We start from the raw sequence: 22,316 nt of genomic DNA, 5'->3' as shown, positions 1-22,316 counted from the left end.
GGCTGTGGGCTTCTCTCCATGTCCTTTGAATACAAGGCAACTTTTACTTTTTCTTATATTCTTCTCCTTTATTGTGCTGAAAAACTCTATTTACAATTCAAACTTTATAACCTAACAAAGAAAAAAAAAACAAGTAGATACTAAATTATCACATAATCATCAAAGCTAGACATTTTCACCCCTAAAATTGGTAATTATCTTTAATTATGACAAGAGTGTTTTGTCAATAGTTCTCCAATTAGTTAGCCAGCTTCTCCATCAAAGGACACTCATTTATTAAGTGCCTGCTGTATTCTCAGGAGTCTGCTTCCCTTGGCTACCAGTCTGTGTCCATGACCATTTTATTAGTGCTGGGCTGTACCTACTGGCCACACTGATAGGGGAGGGTTCGGCCACCTGGGGTAGGGACAGAGAGGCTGGGGACGTTGACGGGGAACTCCATGGGAGAGAAGTAGAAGGGACAAACATATAAAACAGGAGGAGTAATGACCCTCACAGTATTCAATAAAACCTGCAACTGAGTTCAGGGAGACTAGAATGAGACGCATTGAATGGATGCACTGCAGAATTGCCTGAAAGCTTTCACTTCACACCTTCCTTCTCACCATAGACAGAACGGCACCTGGATCCTCTGCCCCTGTCACTGAACATAACATGTCTCTCTGCGTGAGGGAGAAGTAGAGGAAATGACGATTAGTGCCCTGTGAACGTCCCATGAACTTTGTGACCATGCTTTGCATGCTCTGATCCAAAGTCCTGGGACTTCCAGGAGAACATGGTGGACAGATAGCAGCAGCTATGGAGGCCCTCTGAAAGACCCAGCTTAGAATCCAGGAATGGTGCGGAGTGAGGAATCCTAACAAAGAGGAGACATACCTTGCTGACCCAAGAACGAACTGGGCTGAGAGAAACCAACTGGGAATGCAATCCTTGTGCTATAACAGGAACAGATAAAGCCTCAGCGTGGAAGCTGGAGCCCGTGCCATTGGAAGCCATAGCAGCATCTGAATCGGCTCAGCAGGGAGAGAGACGCACGAAAGCTCTGAGAATGGGAATTGGTGAATGGAGTTGAGAGCGGGACAGGTGGGGAGCCGTGCATCGACCTGTGGTGAGTGAGGGAAACTGGGACTCTTCCACGGTCTAGGAGGCTCCAACAGAGGACATTCTGGGACCAGACAGACTTGCGGGAACAGGGCGCTGTAGTGACTTCAGTCACGCATCCCCCTCTCAAGTGGGATTGGTGAGCAGTGCCTAGCCTATGTGACACTGCTGGCTGAGACCCAGTAAGCTAGCACAACCCAGGTCCGAGTGCCTGGAGGTGCACCCTAGCGGTAAAGCCTTCAGTAGGTTGACCTGGAGGGGTGGACCCTGCATAGGCTGCCCGGTCGCTAACTCCCTGGTGCACTGCGGTGGGCGGGAACACCTAGCCGGCGCAATTCAAATAGACTGTGGCTGACAGGGAAGGAAGCTGGGCCTCCTATATATGCTTGTATATAAGGAACAAAGAATATGGGAAGAGGGAGCAACAAGAAAGGGTCCTCGGCCCCCAATCCTGAGAAACAGGCAATAGCAAACATGGCACCAATAGACATAAAGCGCTATCTCCAGAGCCTCATAGATGAGTTCAGGAATGCAGTTATTAATGACCTGAAGCAAGACATAAGCAGAATAGTTAGAGAAATGCTAAGCACCACCCAAGAAAAAACAGATGGTGGAAGAACAGAAAAAAAAGGGGAGAATTGTTTGATGGAGAAAATAGAGAAAACATAGAATACATGAAGCAGGTTCAAAGAGATTACCAGGAAACCAAAGTCCTGGACACGATAAGACACCGTGAGTTTACTGGAAGCCAGATCAGAACAACATGGCTGCATAAATCAAAGTGCTCTTTAACCCTCTGCCCCTGCCTACTCTTTAGTCTTAAAACTCATCACATCCTTTGGAATGTGGAACAACACTCGTATGGGAAAAGGTGGCCAGCACATCCTGGATCCGCTGATAATGTATTTGTATTCCTTCTCCAAGGGCTGCCCCATACGTGTGTAGTGTGTGCATGTTTGTTAAATACTCAAAATCAGTGATGAACAGCCCGTCACTATGTTACAACTGGCTGGTGGCTTATTTGTCACCTCTGTGTGCCCAGGGCCTGAGCAGGTACCATACCCGTCAGCAATCAATTCCATAAAAAGTGCCATGGAACGAAACAAATGGAACTCAGTGCCAGTTCTGTCACTAAACCACTAGTCAGGCCATTTCCTCTCTAGCGAATGATACTGCCCTGTCTGGGACTGACTGAGGAAGGGAGCGGCCTCAGAGTGACCCCACGGTGTGCTCTTTAAAGCTAGGTAACTAAGCCTCTCCAACTACGCTGATACCTTTAATTAGTTTTTAATTCATTCATATTTCCCTCTCCTTTAACTCACCAATTTTTAGCAGCAGTTTACAGATTTGATTTTTTTTTTTGCCCTTACCATATTTCCATTTCACAAATTCTAGTCAACCTGAATTCAAAGATTCAGGTTTAACTTAATATTCCTAGGCTGATTATTTACCACGGCTCCTCCTGTTTCATATTTTGTCCTCCACTTATTTTTTCCATTTTGTATAGATGTCTCACTGAAGTATCTCCATGAAAATGCGGAGTGGACAGCATTTTCTCTGAATCTTTGGTTATGAATCAGGTGTTCTTTTGTACTGAAAAACAGCATAGCATGATTGCTAAAACCATAATGGTCTTTGGAGCCAGACTGCCTGGGTTTAACATCTCTCACTCACTAATGGGCAACTTTGAGAAAAGTAATTTATTTCTGGCTCAAAATCCCTCACTTGTAATATGAGGGCATAAAAAGAGTAGCTGCTTCATCAGGTTCAAAAGGATGTATGTGCCTGTGAGCACGTGTGTGTGTGTGTGTGTGTGTGCATGTGTGAGAGTGTGTTTGTGCTTAATGACAACATTTCGAATAATGCCTGGAGCATAAAGTGACCTTACAGAAGCATTTGCTTATCCTTGATAAGAACTTGCTAACTTCTTTCAATACATTTATAAACACTTCTTTCCTAAGTTGGACACTTCCTGTTTTTTGTTCTATTATTTTTCTCTTACCCTTTTTCTTGTGTGTGTATTTTTGTTCCCCTTTTGAATCTCTTCTCAGTCATATTGATAGTATCTTTATTTTTTCATGTTTTTATTATACACTTCAAGAAAGTTCTTCAACTTTATCTTCAGCGTACTAATGTGGGCTTACAGTGTCTCTTCTAGTGTTCTGAAAGTTTTCAGATGAAGAATATTCTCAGTTCTGTAACTGCATACACTTGAGTGTCTCTATGTTTTGTTTTCAATTGCACCTGTCTTGCATTCTCTGGTGACCGTCCCTCTCCCTGTCTTTTCAGCTGGGTTTGTTTAAGTGGGATGTGACGTCTCTTTGTATTATTTGCTGTCCCTGCATTAACATTGTTTACAAAGCTGCACTGCCAGGGGACACTGGAAGTCCTTGTGGAAAAGACCATCACCACCCTCTCCAGGGAGCCAAGATGCCAAGATGCCAAGGGCTTTCTGCCCTAGTCATCCTGTGATAGCTGGCACCTTCCTTAAACATGAAGGACTCCACCTGCCCCTTGAGCCAGGCCCAAGGACCTCACAAATTTGACCCAGTGGGACCTGACTTCATCTTCGAAGTCACTGGGTCTGCAGGGGGCAGGTCCCTACGAATAACTCTTACTCCTTGTCCGAGATGAGATTTGGATAGAGATAAAAATATGCCAGTTTTACAAACATAACACAAAAATCATTTATTCAGCAAGCATAATTTATGACTTAGGATGGTTTAAATTGAAGACTTGAGGAAACGGAAATCAAGCTTTTTACTGAGTCATTGGTTTGTCAATTCTGCATGGTCCCAGTGCAGTGCCTGACATTAAATGCTTGTTAATATTTGTTTAACAAAGTGAAGACAACTTGCTCAGTGACTTCCCATGGCCCTTAGGAAAAGCTCAGATCCTCACTCTCCTTTAGAAGGCTCCATAGTCCTTGTCCTTGAGTTTCCTACAATACTGTAGGAACTTTTGCCTGTTTCCTAGGCTCAAGCCATTTCGATTCATTGCAGGATAGTGAGCGTGCCCTGTCCCCTCTCCTCCTGCACTCTCTGTTCCTAAAACTGCCCCAGCCACTCATGAGCACTTCCCATGCCTGGCTCATGTCCTGACCAGCTCTTCCTCGCTGTTGCATATCTTGGGTAAACATCGCATTTCAGAGACCACTGGCTTCTCAGAGAAAAGCAACTTCATCTCACGTTTCCGTGACCCATCCCTTCCCAAGCTGCTTCTTGGCACCGTTCATAAATATTATGAATGAAATGTATCATAACTGTAACATAAGTATTATCAATTTGGCTGTATCTGCTGCAGAGGGGCATAGGGGTGCAATTGTATTTGAAACCACAGAGTCTGCGGTTCAAACCACTCATCCTCCAGGGCCACGTCAATGGGCACTGGAGAAATAATGGAGAGGTGAAGACCGAGGGAGAACAGTGAGGAAAGAAAGAAAAGAAAGGCATGCTTTGCTCTCCAAGAAACTAACAATAGATCTATTCAAATTTACCTACCCAGAACTTTTAAATTTCATGATGAGGCTGTTAAGCATGTAGACATTTAGGCCGTGAGGGTTTGAAATTTAGCCCCGCTCTTTTAGCTATGGACAGGTCACACTATTTTTGTGATTTTCATTTTCTTCCTGGGTAAAATGGGGGAAATAGCAGCACTTATATCTGTTTATTACTTTTTAAGTTTTTCAATGTGGATTCAACATGGAAATGTAAACAGTGACCTTAGGACTAAGTATCTACCCTCAACTTATCAACGGTCAGGATTAATAATTTACCTGAGGATCAAAAAGAAAATAAGGACGGCCTTCCTTCAACTGAAGTGCAAAATACTCCTCCTGATCACCAGGCGATGCTGCAAAGAGGATCAAACCCTCCGATACCCGTGTTCGAAAGCTGGCTTTAAGGCCTGTTGAGACAAAAACAGCGAATCAGAGCTACTTTTTATTGATTTTTTCTAATAAACTTGCATTTCCTTCCATTGTTATTTATAACATAAAGAGCACAGTTGGGAAATTATACACAGCAATGGATTGGGGTGGCCCTAAGGATTTGCTTTCCAATGCAACTCATTTTAAATGCCAAGCATCACCTGCAAATTTGTGTGCCCTCCTGCTAATTGATATATAATGAAGTTAAGTTTAAATGTATGCAAAACTTATCAACCTAGAAAGACACATTGTCAACCCCAAATTGAGTATCGGTGTGAAAACACTATCAGCAAGTCATGAGAATGAGTGGTTTTTGACATAAGTTAGAGATATAATGGGGACCTTGTGTTAAATACTCGTGAGGTTCACAATTTTAGTGCTGTAACAAGATAAAACCGGGAAGACTTGCCATGCGTGGGCTGTGAGAGCTTGTTTCCTGCAACACCGTTCAAAAGCTTGTCAGACTTTGGGAATTCAGGGTCTTTACTGTATCCAGGCACCTGCACCAGCACTGCAGGCGACTTACAGTCTCTTGTTGCACAAGAATTTCCAGGTCAGAAGCAGGGGCCACTTGCGATGGTCCCACAAATGGCCTTCTCCCTGCTACCAAGGGAGCCCACCTGCAGTCCCCAAGTATCCCCGCACACCCCACAGAGCTCTGAACCAGCAACAAAATCTAAGGGAACAGTCTCAGATCTCCAAGAGTCTCCAGCTTCACTGGAAAGAGAACATGAACACATAAATCATACTGGGAGAATCAGTTAAGAGTCCAAACTCACACATGAAAAGCAAGTAACAGCTCAAGAACACAGGGTTCGATCATGAATGGTTCTGATCTGACTAGTTATTCAGTCAGTGAGGATAATGCGAGAGAGAAAGAGACAGAGACAAAGAGAGAGAAAGACGGAGACAGAGACAGAAAGAGAGAAATGGATGGTAGGGGTCATACGGGAGAAGGGACTGTGTGTGGCTTCAGTGGACGACAAATCCCTTAGAGTCTGAGCCCTCTCTCCCTCTGCCCCAGCATATCACACAGTGCTCAGATGCCAGCAGTCAATACCTGAGCCTTCAGATCAAGGGAAAGAGGTCAGAGGTCCACTTGAGGTGAGGGGGAAGTTTCGGCAAATGTTTGGAGGCAGGAATGTGAAATAAAAGTGTGAGGGTTATGTTTTCTAGTCTGTGAATTTCCTTTTGACTCAAGTGTGTTTCTTGCACATAGCATATTGTTGGGTTTTGTTTCTCTGGGGGGTTATTTTTCAGATAGGCATCTAGGGGAGATTAACACTGTCTAAAGACTTTGCTACACGTGAAGGAGGACGTTAATCAGTCCATGCCCAGTATTTTTTTTAAAATTTTATTTAAAAGGAAAAAGAGGAAAAAACAAAACAAAACAAAGTGGTGTAAGGGTACAAGTAATACAGAACTACAAAAAAAAAAAAAACCAGTAAGAAGTCACCAGTTAATAGATTACACATTATCATCTTAGAGATAGTTGCTCAAGTCACAGTATCAAAGTATACAAAGTGAACATTCAAACAGAGAGACTGCAAACAGTTGTGTTCAATGATCCAACCAAAAACATTAATATGCTCAGCTATTTAACACCCCTAAACACACTTGCAGTTGTATCCTTTAAAGCACTTTTTTTTCCCTCTCTTTTTTACACCAAAATTTACACATTTTGGGTTTTATTACTCCTTAGTTCTTATTACTTTTTTTTTTGGAAGAGAATGCTCAGTATTAAACTGTACTTTAGACAAAAGGCAAGAGTTAAAAAGCAAACTATAGTGAGATGTCATAACAGAGAGACATATGCAAGATATAGACCGAGTCAAAGGATAAAGGGAAACTAAACAGGAACATGCACAACAAGCTTAAAATGCAAGCTTGGCTTTCCCGAGATGCAACTCCAATTTGTCCAGGTCTTCTTAGCATCTCATCTTTGACTTCTAGATTTTGGTCTTTCAATGTACTTGTCTTCATCGTCCTCCATGTCATTTCTGCACATTCCTGTACTCTCCCACGCACCAGCCTGAGCGCTACCTTCTTGACTTAGTGCTGGTTCTTCTTGGCACCGCTTTCAGTCCATAGAAGAAACCCTGCTTGCCCCACCAATCGCTATGCTGCAGCCGAGCCCACCTGGATTCCCACAGCTAGCTTTATCTCTCTCATCTCTTCCGATAAGTAAACTAAGATGGTTGAGCCATCAGTATGAAATTTATCCTATCGGTAAGTAACAGGACGATGTGAAAACTCAGATGGAGGCCAGAAGCAGGATGCTCCAAGTCAGGATCAAGGCAACCAAGCCAACAGTGGGATACGTGGAAGATCATGGTGGACTACTGAGAGCACATATGTAATTTCTCCAGAGAGGAAGAAGTGAGGAAGTCACAGTGCTTTGGGGATGTGATGATACGGATTTTGATTAAAGAAGAACAAATAACTAAATAGACTCAAAGATAGATTCTATATTTCAGAAGAGACTCAAGACCTATGAGGTGACATGTGGGGCAATCTTTTCACCAGCTATTGAAACAAAGACAGGATTACTACTAGCAGGAAGGTCGACTAAGGAAGGAACTCCCGAAGTGAGGCTCTAAGATCAGTTTTGTGAGCACAGCAGGGTCAGTAATGATAGGGAACACTGTCACCTGGCAATGAGAAACTAAATCTTAGAAGAGAAGACGGGACTAGATAGATTAACAATTGCCTGCTATCATACACTTCTCAGAGAGAGAGAATACAGAGAAGGAAATCAGCCTTGTAGGGAGACAGGCAGAGTGTCTCTGAGTGTCTCCCTACAAGAAGAAAGAGAAGAGTTAGAGTAATAAAGACAATATTGCAGATCAGAAGCCTATATGGGAAAGAACATTACAAAATCAAGCTGAGGTCACTGCGTAAAGACTCCCCAGGTGGCCACACATGTTAGAATGAAGAGGAGCTTGTACTGGGGGCAATGACAGTGGCTCTCAGTGCAGGACACTTAGTTCTACGTGCTGGGGGATAAGGATGGAGAAACGGACCATCAGGAGGGAAGGGGTGGAGAGCACATGTTAGGAAAATCGGGTAGAGAAACACGACATAGACAAACTTCTTTGAGAGAAGTTTTTATTTTATACTTAGCATCATATGCTATTAACCCAGCTATTATTCAGGACACAAGGACAGCTGGCCGCTCCCAGTATGTTGGGAGGTGACTCAGTAAAGGGGAGAGAGAAGGAGCAGACTTTGGAGAAAGAGAAAGTAGCAGTAATTGGGCAGTCGGGGAACACATTTGGTCTTCTTAATTCTGGGGACAGCTGGGGAGTGACGCGGAATCAGAGTAAGAATGACGCGTTTTCAGCCAAGGTGCACTTCAAAGTGACGATTCTATGCTTTTCACGACATATTCAAGGGGATGTTTTCCAGAAATACAGTTAATTCCTGAGTTCTACAAATGAACAGTTAGCAAAAGTAATATGTGAAGCTACACAGGTCAGTGGATACTCCTGTGAGCAGGGAAGGCGCAGCACGGAGGAGGGCAGTTTGATTTGGTTTTGCTTGGTAGAATTTTCTCGGCTCTTTCAAGTAATTCAATCTGGCCATTTTTTCTTTACACTAATAAAACAAATAACAAATGACTCTTTTTTTTTATTTCCAGTTAAAAATATTTTAAAACAGTGGCAGAAATGAACATGTAAAGATCAACAGCTTGATGTCATAAGAGCTAATATTAAATAAAAGTTAAAAATATAGCCAACAAAGACTAAACAGCAAGGAGTCTGCAAAACTAGGGCCAAGAGGGATAATTATTACGTAAGCGATGCATGCAAACACACTGAAGGAGAACTCAATGACTAGTTTACAAATAAAGACTTGAATCTGGGGAACTGTGGCTGCTGGAGGTGAGCTCCAGCACACCAGCTCAGGCCTGGGAGAGTTTAAGATCATCCCTCCCAGCGGTTTAGGACCCACCCAGCTTCCAGCCACACTAGACTGGGCTCTGCGTGTTATGTGGGCCTAGCTGGGCCGCACCCAGTGATCTTCTTACAAATAAAGAATTGTTCAAGTTCACTACCAATCATTCAAACCTCAACCCTAATAAAAACAAAATGTAATGTGTTCAATAACAGGCTGGGAGATTTAAATAACAAACATTTATTTCTCAGATTTCTCAGTCTGTGCTTTGACACAGACTATATGAGAAAATTAAAATACACATGTCTACTGAAACATGTTCCTGACGGTTAATTATTCCTATAGGCATAGATAATACCTATCTTTTGAGCCACATGCTTCAATTATGTAAGTGATTTTTAAATGAACTACATATACAAATAAATGTGTTTAAATATACAATAATCTTTTCATGAATTACTTTAAGGAAAACTTTATTAAATGTCCCATAGGCCAGAACATTAAAGTACATAATTGCTGAGTATTATCAACATCCTTTTTTCCCAAAATGACATTATGTTTGTGGATCCCTGTGTCCTGATCCAGACTCAGGCATGTGACTTGCGGTGGCCAAAGGAAGGACAGGCAGTTACCCCAAGGGACAGCATGAGGACCTTGGTGTGGAGTCGTGGGGTTGTCCTTCATCTCCCCTGACTCCTGCCCCATCCCAAGAGTGGGTCCAGGAATAACAGGCCTGTCCACCTGGGCCACACAGGATCAAAGTATTCTGCATTTTCAGTTGGTTATGTCAAGCAGTGACGCTCACTAAAACAGGCAGAAGAGTGAAAAGCACACCTTTCTCATGTGTTAACATTCAGATTTTGATTTTTAAAAACAGAGAGAGGAAATGGTCTGAGTTCAACGTTTTATTCTCTGAGTTTACACAAACAGCAGAGCATTTCTTCTATCACTGTATTTATTCATTCACTCAAGACATGGTTAAGACAGTACGGCTTGTGCAGCCTCCATTGTAGACCAGCGGGACACGCAGAGGGATAAAACAGATGCGTGATCGTCGCCTAGCATCCAAAAATAGGATGATCCAGATTCTACATGGAAATATTTAACTTTCATGTAAGTGCATTGGAAACTTTAAAAATATCAACACTTAGAGGTGCCAGGATAGGCAAAGAACTCTTAATAAAGGAAAAGTTTTAATACAAAGGGAAAACCCGAGAAATCAGACTGTTTTCAAGTTAACAAAGGCGTGAATAGCAGACTAGAAAGACAACCAGGTGGGAGAAAGTATCAGCTGTCACAAGATCCAAAGCCGGATTCGACACATAAAATGGTACTTAACATCAGGCCTCATCACAGAAATGAAAATAATACCGCTAATCAGCCTGAAGAACGACTAAAAATAAAGAGAAAATATAAATGATAACCAAATACATGCAGAAACTATGCTACATATATATATACACACACACACACACATATAATGTATAAGCTAAGTAACTAAAAAAATTAAATTTATATATGATAAAGTTTATAAAAGATTATATATGTACTCATTATAAACAACTATTTAGCCTATTCATTACAACAAATGCTTTGAACAACTATGTATTTTTTACCAAGTTATCTATATATCTCCTCAACATATGGAGTCCTCTTATTTACCCATTTCATTTCTAGGTATATATCTCCCTGATAGACACGGTTCAAAAGATGCACAAATATGCTTATACCAGAACTTTTTATTTTACTATCAAATTGGAACATACATGTCCATCAATGTAGAAAGGATAAATATATAGATGAGTATGAATACACTGGACTAGACCTGTACTCAACTACCCGCATGAGTTTCACATGATAGTGTGCAAAATATCATAGACACAAGGAAATACACACAACATTGTCCTATTTATATCAAAACACACATGCGCAGTTTTGGGAGACAGGCTGGGGAGTTCCTGGCTGGGATTACTTTACAGGATTCCAGGCAGGGATTCCGGAGCCCCAGCAGTGTTCTGCTGAGGAATTTGGGTGCTGGTTTTAGGGGCTGTGCAGTTTGTGATATCAGCACACCTGTATTCTGATTTTTGTGCTCTCCTGTAATGTTACAGCTCAACAGAAAATGTGACCTAAATAAGTAATAGTTACATACATTGAAACCCCTGGGAAGTTTAAAAGCAGGCAATGAATGTTCTCCACAATTTAACCTGCCACCTACTGAGGAAACTACTGCCAAAAATGTGGTAAACACACACACATGTTTGCTTCTATACTGCAACTAGACATCACATTTACTACTCTGCAAGTTCTAGTCCCTTGGTAGTATTTCTGTCCCTATCAGCTTACAAAGATACACAATTTTCTCTACTGACTAAATGCACTTGCAGTATTATTTTACCATAGTTAACATTAAGTTGGTTTCATTTTTTTCTGTTAAAAGGAATAATCAAAATATTCATGCATATACATCTTTGGCTCCAAGATAATATTTTAATTAGGGTAGCTATTTAAAATTTTCATAGATATTTCCATATTAACTTTTGAAAACTAAGAATTAATGTACCTGCTTTTATATTCACAATATGTGAATATCTCTTTTCCCAGACTGTGGTTAAGAATAGACATCTCAAAATTCCCAAGCAAAGCTTGGGAATTCAGTCCTGACTTACAGTTTTGCTTTTTATTTTGTCCTTATTTTTTATTTTTTAGCCATGAATGTTTGGGGTACATGATATCTACATTTATTTTAGGGAATGGGAACCTGTACCAAACACATCTCAATTCTTTGATTCCCCTTCCTCCCCTTTACCACCTCCCTCCCTCCTCTAGAGTCCCTTTTCCCATTATTAGTATTATCATCATATCATTATTATTATTATCCTTATCATATCAGTTATTAATTTGGGTTTACAACATGAAGAGATTCTGGTATACGTACATGACACACCTTAGGCCTTTTTAATGTCCCTTTTTCCCCTCCTGCACTCCACTGACAAACGTTTTAAAGCAGTCTCTCTATTATTGGTGATGGTAACATTTTCAGATATACTCGTTAGTATCCCTTTTCCCGGAAGTCGTGCATGCCTACCTTTGCCCATTTGCACAATGTCTACCCGTCCGTTTCTGCACTGCTTACAAGAGCTCTTTGCATGCTGTGGGTTACTGTGTGTTGTGAAGCATCATTCCCTCTGCCTTGGGTTATGGCAATTATTTCCCTCAACTGCTTTCCTTCTTTTTCTACACTGCCTGCTGCCCGACACACACACACACACACACACACACACACACACACACACACATGCATGCACACACACATGCGCACTGGTCTATTCTAAAACAATAATCTTGCTGAAAGACACTGCCAGTCATATTCTTCCTCTTCTTTGATACTCACCAGAGACTTCCTGTTTACTCTGAGTGACAGCCATGGTTACACAGTCTGCAGATGACCCAGCCTCCACTCTATGGCTCATTCCCTGCCATGCTTCTTTTCTCTTTCTCCCTTCTATCTATTCTGGAACCTTTGTACTTGTTCTTCACACTGCCTGTAACACCTTTCCTAGGCTTCTGTGTCTTTCTCACCCTTCAAGGTCTCTTCTAACCAGCCCTCTGCTTTTCTCTGTCCATACCATCATCAACTCCAGCAGATGCTACACTTTCCCCATGTATTTAATTTATTCCTATTTCCAGCCCCTAAAAATGTGACCCTTGAACACTGTCTCCTTCATTTTAAATATCTTCTCATTATTTGTGGAATAACTAAATACTGACCCTTTGTCCATATTGATGTTTCAAACTTTTCTCCTAATTACCAGTATTCTTTTTTAACATGTTGCTAGCAGTTTTCGCAGCCCTATAGGCTAAAACAAAAAGGTTCAACATTTTAAAATATTTTTCTTCATTATTTTGGGAATCTGTGTGGATCATAAAGTATATTCCCCAACTCACAAAAAAAGAAAAGCACTCTTCAAGATTTTCTTCTAGTATATTCATGACTTAATTTTTTACATTTAAAATTTTGGTCCAGATATTTCACCTCTTCAAAGGATAAAGAGAGTAGCTTAGTGTACACCTTGACATAATTCCTCTAAAAGCCATGTGACTGAGAAAATTAAAGTCATGCCAACTTAAGCCTACAGAGTCAATTGCAGAGAGGTGATAAAAAAATTCTACAATACAGAAAGAGAAGAATTAAAATCCTAAACCAGTACAGCCAGAACCACAGCTCACTCAGGAGTGTGGGCTAAAGCAGAAAATGATCAGAAAGAGAGAAAGGGCAGCTGTCTGAGAAGTCCTCAAGATCATTCTCTGAAAGTCTGTCCCTCTTAGAATGAAACGATGCTAAGGACAGGAAGGACACCCACTGGATTAGAACCCTGGCTACTGGCACTTCTAGGAGAGAGATGAGGAGCACTGGAAGGAAAGCACAGTTCACAGAAAACATTGCTTTTAGGGGAGAGGGCAATGTTTCTTAGAGTAAGGAAAAAGTATTCAAAAGTTAAGAAATGAAGTTTAAGCAGAAACAAAAAGAGATATAAGGTCAGGAAAAAACACTTTCATCTCCAGCCACAGATGTCACTAACACTAAGCAAAATTACCTTTCGGGGAAGCAACAGAAAGTGTCTTCTTTCTTATTGCGCCCTTCTTATTGAAGATGCAAAATAACATAAAACATCTCAAAATGATTAGAAAGTATCAGTTGATAGCCACAGCAAACTACAGGGAGAGCAAAAAGAAAACAACAAAACTTGTCTGGTGGCGCAAATCTTTGATCTCCAAAATCAAAGCAGAGAAGAAAACACAAAGCAACTCCCCAGCACCAATGAGAACATGCTAAAGAGTATCGCTGTACATCCTCCATCAGAAATCCAAAATCTGCAGTGTGAATATATACAGAAATCCTACAGCTTAGGAAGAGCAAAACATCCCAAGAAAGGCAGGTCCAAAACAGTCATTTGACAAAGCAAACAAGATGTTGATAGTGGCATACTTCCATTTACCATTCTCTAATCCTTTGTGCTATTTCTTCATTAATTGCATTATAGCTGCAAAATATATTTATAATTTTGTTTATACTGACAAACATGTTGAAAGAATATCTGAAACATTTTTCTATTTATTCATATATCTTTATCTTCATTTTTTATTTTTTCTGATCTGAGTTTCTTTTTTTTTTTAGTCTCTACTAGTACATGATTTTCATGGTATAGTATCTAAATTCTTTAAACTGAAAGTGCCTTCAACGTAATTTCTGGCCATTACTTCTGATGCAGTGTGGGCTGTCTTTCATTTGTTCTCCTGTGTCTAATGGCTACTCTTCCTCTAGCTATCTGAAGTTGGCCTTCCTCAGCCTTTTGTTTTCAGTATTTGACTACGAGCACCTATTGTGTGACTATCATTGTGTTTACTCTGCTCAGAATTATTGAGCTTCTTGAATTCTTTGGTTAGTGCTTCACCTTCAGATTTGAAAATTTATTTTTCTCTTTTCTCTCTGTTCCTTGAATCTTACCACCACTCCTGATAAATCTAGAATCCCTTATTTACTAGTCTCTTGTTTGTGTATTCAACATTTTACATTTTTGTTTTTGGTTATTGCATAACATACACATTCAGATTGATTAATCTTCCATCCTGCCCCATTTAATCTAGTTTACGCCAATCCAATAATGTCTGCATTGTACACACAAACCTTTCAGGGCTAGAATTTCCATTTCATTACATTTTAAAACCACCATTGCTCTCTTAAAATATTCCATCTCGTTACTCACTGCATGCATTTCTCTACTCAGTTCTTCAGAATGCTTCTAGAAATAGCTTTTAATTCTTCACAGTCTAATTACAATAATCCAGTCACCTCTATGGACCCTGCTGACCTGAAATTGGGCTTCAACCACAGTGAGTCCTGTGGTGTCAGCCCAACGCCCAACAATGAAGAGACAACTGTTTCCACATTTCAGCATCCAAGCTACCAGGAGTTGGACTGGGATTACACACTGCTTAGTCTGTATTTAGAATACTATTTTTTCATAATTCTGAAGTCTAATTACTATACAAATTTATAGAATTCCATCTCCAGGTCTTTTTTTAATCGAATAAGGTCTCAGCAAAACTCAAATTCAACTATGGAAGATGATAAGATTTAAGAGCTGAGCTCTCTCTCTCTCTCTCTTTCTCTCTCTCTCTCTCTCTCTCTCTTTCTCTCTCTCTCTCTCTCTCCCTCGCTCTCTTTCCTCCCTTTTGGACCTTTTCTAGATCTTGTTTCCTCTCACTAGGTTACACTGCTGTCGGAGGCTCTAAGGATTCCTTCTGGACCCTGACAATCTTCCCACCTGAACCAGCATCCCCTACCCAGTCCTTGAGCCAATGCTGCAGCCATAGATACGAACCTGCTGCAGCCCTGGCGTCCTCTCAGAAATGATGTTGACTCATGGCTGGAGAAATGTCAATCAAGCATTATATGAGTTTTAAAAAAAATCAGCAGTGAATATTAGACAACTTTTTGCAGAAAGGAAATACAAAAACATCAACCATGTTAAAATAGAGTAATTTGGGTAGCAATTTGAATGATCATATTGCTTCCACCAGCATATCCTATTTTTCCTTAAACACCTCCTCAAATTCAGTTCATCTATGGTTTTCAGAATTTCAGCTATTTCACAAGGTGATAGAAAATGACAACCTATAGTCTTGTTTTGTCTTGTTATCATGGGAAGTTTTTCTTACTCTTCTACATTTAAATTAGAAGCAGAAGTTCCTATTTATTTTTTGAGTGCTTTTGTGAGAAAAAGTAAACAACTGTATGTGTGTCTTTATTCAAACATACACACACATTTGTTCTTTATTATCATTGCATTATCATTATACAGAGTAATAGATTTCACTTTGGTATTTTCATACATTTGTGATATCCTTTGATCCTGTCTTCCCAGTTAACATGTGTTCTGTTCTATGGTTCCATATTTTCAATGGATTGTCTTAGAATTTATGACAGTATTAGTAGAAAATTGCTACCTGATCAATTTATGTCCAAGTTTTTTAAGTTCCTCTTATTACATAGGTAACTAACTGTCTTGGTTAGTTTATGCTAGTCACTGAGACAAAATACCTGAAGCCCAAAGTTGGGAAAGGAAAGGTTTACTTCTTACAGTTTTTGGAAGTTTCAGTCCATACTCAGTTGGCTCCAAGGCAGGGTGGCATGGCAGGGCTGCAATTCATGGCAGCCGCCAACAGCAAACTCGAATCAGCAAAGAGAAAGACACACCTTCTTCCTGCCATTACATCACATCCTGACTCCACCCCTATGTGGGTAGAGCACTGACACCATCAATCCAAGCACTATACAATGAACCATCACAAATGAACAATGCAAACTCATGAGGCCTGGGGGACACAGACATAAACCATGACACTAACACTGATAAGCAACAGCAAAGATAGATCCTTGTCCTTTTATGGTTTCTGTATTTTTCTAAAGATTTATATTCCATTTACTTCAATTCTTTAACTTCATGTTCAATAGTTTTTCTTGACAAAAAACCTGAATTTTCATTGTTTAAAAATACACCTGTGTATATTATTTAGATGTGTACTATCCCATAAGAATCCTTCAGAAATTTTGAATACTCTTTTAAAGTAAGACAGTGAGTCACATCTTTTAGGTTTCTATAACAAAGTTTAAATCTTTTTTTTATAAATTGATATTTATTCATGGCTGGATAAAAGTTAATCAAACATTGTATGAGCTTAAACAAATCAACAATGAGTCAACTTTTTGCAGGAATGAAATATGAAAACATCAACCATATTAAAATACAAACAGAAAAAAATTAAGCATTGGGCAGTAATTTGAATGATCAGATTGCTTTCATCAGCATATCCTATTTTTCTCAGATACAAACAGGAAACCCAGTCTCAGGTGCTCTGTCCCATACTAGAAGAGCCAGGCATGGAGTACAAAGTGCTATAAAGATGCTGAACAAGAGGGAGAGGTCATTTCCAGGTGTAACAGAGTAAAATCCAGTGACTAATACTGCTCAGATGAGAGCAGAGCACTAGGACGTCCCTGGAGGCTGTGGTGACCGATTCACTTCATGAAGGATGAACCCCCACTTGGTAGTCAATGGAGTGAGGGGCGTCACAGGACAGGTGCAGGAGCCACAGCCGTGGAAAGAGAGAAACCTTCACACAAGAGCAGGTGCTTCCCCCAGGCTCCCTCCCTAATGCTCCCACCACACTGCTTTTCTTCCTTGTTGGTTTTCAGACCTACCTGGAGCTGCCTACCGCCTCTCCTCATTCCGTACAAGGAAGTCAAACCAAAGCGTGAGAAGAGAAGAAACTGAGGTCAGAACCTGGTGCTACCACTAACCCCTTCCTCGGGCTCATGAAGCAAAGCCACCGATCTTAACGCTGAAAAGATGACCAAAGATATGTTTTCCAAATTCTGCTCAGAAACATGAACTAAGTAGATAAAGTTAGGTAACAGTTTCACATCTCACTGGTTTATAATCAAAAGAAAATTTCAATACCAAAATCACAAAGATATGGTTCCATTTTTTTAAAAAAAACATTAGTGATAAAAGATGCTTTAGTAGACTAGTGGGTGAACTGGTCAAAGATGTTTAAACAGCTGCTGAAAACCCAAATACAATATGCCAACACTACAGACCAGTTCTATTTTTAGGAAATTAGCTGGGGTGTACAGGATGCAACCTCAGTGCAAAAAACCCTTCAGAATTTAACAAGATGATCCTCACATAAATCTTCCATATCCTATGACCCAAGTATTTTCTTATTCTCACACCTACAGGCAGTTCACACAGCAGCAACTCTGCCTCCACAGCTTAATTTGATTTATGGAAATTAGTTTCCATATTGGAAAAGCTTTTACTTTTTACTTTCCTGCCATTAGATGGTGCTAGAAATGTCTCCATTCATAAAATATGTATGGCTAACCAGCCCCATAAATACATGAATAAGAAAATCTTCACTGATTATACTTGACAAGATAACCATCGAAAATAGTCTAGAAGTATGAATGGCTTGTGTTTAATTCCCAAGTGACTAACTCTTTATTAGAACCTTCAAGTTTTGTTGTCTTATTTATTTAAATGTAGATGACGTCTTAATTTTTAAGAAATTAGATTGCTTTGCAGCTGCTAGCTACTAAATAAAGTTGGCAACATTGGATCAGCATTCTAAAAAATCAGATGGAAAGGGTGGTCAGGATAAAAAGTGGGACAACTTAGGGTAAAAAGTAGAAAAATAATAATGAGGAGTTTTAATATTTAGGAAATGAGAGAAATTTGAATCTTAGGCTCAATAAAACAAAGAATGCTCTCCTTCATCTTTTAAATTAATCCTGTTTCCTCCTAGGAACCAATGAAAGCTGGGAGTAACTAAAGAGAACATGATAAAGGCTGACCACGCTTCACAGCCTCCAAAAGACAACCAGACCGGAAGCAGTAACTACCGGATATCCGCTAAATTCCTACCCCAGACCAGAGCAGGTGCAGCAATCTAGCCCTACGGAGAGGTGCTGAATTGGGTATCTATGTAACAGCATGTGAATGTATAAATTAATGAAACTGAATTTTCATTTACCTTTCCATTTCTGCGTGTACTGCAAGAGAACTCTCAAGTTGCTTTACTTCCACACCATGTTTATGAGCAGTTTTATGACCCATTGTCAGGCTAAAAATTTCCAGCACTGGAAAATTTGAGCAGGACTTTGCGAAGAAGAACTACCATCATTAGCTAGATTTAACACAGACAGCTGACGCTAGCTTTATAACTTCTATTCCACAAGGAATACGGAATTTGAACTGTTTTTCCATACAGTTTTTCATTTAGATGTTTATTAACAAATTTTTATAGTTGCGATTTTCATCCTTTGGTTTATTTGTTTGTTTGAGGCTTTTGAGACAGTGTCTTACTATCCAGCTGAGGCTGGTCTCAAACTCCAGATCTTTCTTCCCCAATCTCATGAGTGTTAGGATTACAGACACACGCTGTTACTAATTCATAAGTGCTTCTTCGTACTAAGGGTAGTATTTCATCATCTATCACATATATCCATTTAATAGTCTGTTAGTTTTCCTGTTGCTGAACAAAATACCTGATCTCTGAAAGTAAAAAGGGAAGGTTTGTTTAATCATTTACTTATTGATTGATATTGGGGATCCTGAGTCTTCACACTGAGTTACATCCCCTGCCTCTTTATTTTTTAGGGTCTAAAAAATAGACCCTAACGTCGATTTTTAAATAAATTTTTTGAGGTGCTGTCTTATTTTTAAGGATCACCCTAAGTCACTAAGTTACCCAGCCTAGGCTCAAACTTGTGATACACCTGCCCCAGCCTTCTAGAGGACTGGGGTCACAGGTACGTGCCACCTGCCACAAGAAAACATTTATTTGGTTCACAGATCTAGAGGGTTCAGTCCACCACTGGTGGGCTCCAAGGTCAAAAAGGGCTTGGCAAGGAAAACTGCTAACCCATAGCAGCCAGGAAGCAGAGGGAAAAAAAAGCAGAAACTAGATCCCAGAGTACATCCTGACCCCTCACACCACTAAAATCCACCTCTTCTGACCATCTCTTAGCAGTCATTCAGCTATGAACTCATTGATGGGCCATTGACCCCGTCTCCATGGAAAAGCCCCACCTCTGAGTTGGGGAGACAGCTGGGGGACCTTTTAGATCAAAAGCATCACTGTGTTTTATTTACTTCTGCATTTCTAGTACCTGAACAACAACTGGAATATAAAAGAGCCCCCCCAATATTTGCTGAAAAAAATGTTTAATGACTGGAATCCAATGTTTAGAATATTAAATGGCTCATGAGTCAGTCTCTGTCCTTTCTATTTTATACCACTGATATATTTCTAAAATTTATTTTATTAGTTTATTTTATTTTAAAGAGAATAGAACTAAGCCATACAAAACAGAATCAAGCAAATCAGAACAGAACAATGCAAACAACACAGGACTTCAATACAAGACAATAGGAAATTAACAATGGCTACCATAATGTCTCTCATTGTCTTCCAAATAGCTGTGTATACCATCACCCATAATAAAATCAAACAAAACAAAATAGAATAAAACTGATCAAAAAAAAGAATGAAAGCATTATAGGACTTTGAAACAAAATAATAGGAAATCAACAATGGTTGCCATAATAACCCTGTTATCTCCTGAAGAGCTGCCCATACCATCAGACACACCTACTGATGTATTTTTGGTACGGGAGAATATCATTTTACTTCATAATATTTCTTGATATCTGACAACTTATCCTTCCCCTTAGTATTATTCTTTTGTGTTTTAATTATCAACTCATTCAATTTTGATATGAAAATAATTATTATAAAATTTTCACTTAAATAGATCTTTAATATATTTTAACAATCTAGAGACTATATATTTTATTGCCATTATAAATCATATGATTTTCAAATTCATTATTGCTGCATCATAATGATGTTTAGCACAGTCATTTATAACCATCTGACTGTAATTTTATTGCTTAGAATAAATTCTGTGGTTCCTTTTTGGTACATTTTTATAATCTGGAAGACTATGATGTCTACTCCTTTGTAATGGTAACTCTTATTTTCATTTTGCAACATGTGCTCTGGTATCCAGAATCACATTAAATAACTGTGGAGATGAAAGCACTGTTTGTTGCTCCTGACTAGGTAAGAATGGACAGTTTTAAGATCATTGACTAGAATGTTAGCCATCGTCTGCCCAGATCTGACAGTTGCAGGGTAAGTGTGCATGGGTGCACCATTCACACACCTACTCCTTTCTGCCCTTTATGTCTCTGGAGCTGCTGCTCCAGGAAAGGCAGGTGTGTCTGAATGAGACTGGAACACATTTGAAATGCTTGAAAACTTTAAGCAAAAAGATGGAGAGGGAGAAGCCAGGGGGTGTTTGCAGAAGAGACTCTTCAGGTGAGTGATAAGACAGACAGTGTGACCTTACCTACGAAAGATGAGCTACTGGCTCATATATGCATGAAGGATTAGGTATAAACTTATCTAAATGAATAAAGATATGTATACATCCCTTTCTACATAGACACATATGTACTCATAGATAGATATTTACCTACCTGTGTTTGTACTTGAATGTATGTTTTGAGAAAAATACACCTATATGCAGGTAGCTATGCATCTTGCTCTTCAGATTATTCCCCCAAATTGCCCTTGCACACCAAGACATTTATGCAATCATTAATATAAAATCAAGATTCCACAGGAACATCTTGGAATACATTATTTTAAAAGACACTATTTTAATCAGAATGCGTCAAGCAATATCTAATAATTGTAAGCTTCATCCCTCCTTTTATGTATACAATTTCAATCACCTTAAGCGCTATAAATATTTCATCTATTACATAAATGTACTTCACTTTGAGCTTATTTCACAGAGCTCTGGTGTCTTTGACTGAAGTTGTGATAGTCTAAACTGTAAATCGCACACCATTTAATTTTGCCACAATTTAATAAAGCTATAAATTATGATCTGTATAAAAGCTTGCTTACTTTATAGAGGAAAAGATAGAGAATTTAGTGTTGCATTTTGGTTTCCTGAGCTATCTCTTTTGCCAGTTGTTTTATAAAATGGTTGGCGTTTTAACAAGTGACTTCAGTAAATGAAGCTTTTAAGCTTAAAGAAAACTTTTAATTATGAAAATATTTGTAAATCACATGGAACTTTTGTCACTATTTTACCTTTTGCTTCTATGAGCTTTCTGACTTATATTTATAAAACTTTCAGTTCTAATTTCATGTTTCATATCTTCAGGAGAATCTAGGTACAGAATATGTACATGAATACACATATATAATTCATATATTGTATACAGTTCCACGTTTACATATGTAAACATACATATTTCATAGAACTTGGTAAATATTGATTCATATCAAATAAATGACATTTCAAACATTATTTTTAAAGGTACTAAATGTACTAATATACTCTACGTTTTAGTTTGTAAAACAATCATGAAAAAAATGAAATTCCACTAAGTTGGTGAATTAGTACAATTTCTGAGTGATTTTGACCTTGGAATGATTTCAGTGGTGTCTATGGCAAATTTAAAGGTTGAAAACATTCAATAACAATAACAACAAAACAGCATTAAAGAAACCTACATTAAGAGTTTGACCCACAAAGCTCGGTCTCAGTGAATCTCAAGCAATTGAACAAGTATGAAACTAATTTCTGTCTCTGTGGAAGAAATGGGGGCTCCAGAAGTGGACTTTAAAACCCAGTTATTCTTACTGTACTTTCACATGATACCCTAGAATCTTACAATGAGCTGACAATGTTGACTTCTGATTCTGACTTTCTATTCAGAGGCCAGTGTTGTAAGATCAT

The 22,316-nt window shown here is 39.3% G+C and overlaps 1 protein-coding gene across 4 annotated transcripts in view; it reads right to left on the bottom strand.

Moving 5' to 3' along the window:
- Ush2a (usherin) overlaps positions 1-22,316 on the bottom strand; it is a 658,323-nt gene that overhangs the window by 388,146 nt on the left and 247,861 nt on the right. For all 4 annotated transcript variants that reach the window (XM_063236705.1, XM_063236706.1, XM_063236707.1 and 1 more), the window contains one exon: positions 4,877-5,007. In XM_063236705.1, the coding sequence (XP_063092775.1) occupies positions 4,877-5,007 (131 nt within the window). The remainder of the gene's footprint in view (positions 1-4,876; positions 5,008-22,316) is intronic.

This window comes from Cavia porcellus, unplaced genomic scaffold, assembly GCF_034190915.1.
Source record: "Cavia porcellus strain 051 isolate PalLab524CR breed Dunkin Hartley unplaced genomic scaffold, mCavPor4.1 scaffold_26, whole genome shotgun sequence".
Classification (NCBI taxonomy): domain Eukaryota; kingdom Metazoa; phylum Chordata; class Mammalia; order Rodentia; family Caviidae; genus Cavia; species Cavia porcellus.
Note: the sequence above shows the minus strand (reverse complement) of the source record. Positions and strands in the feature narration are given on the sequence as shown.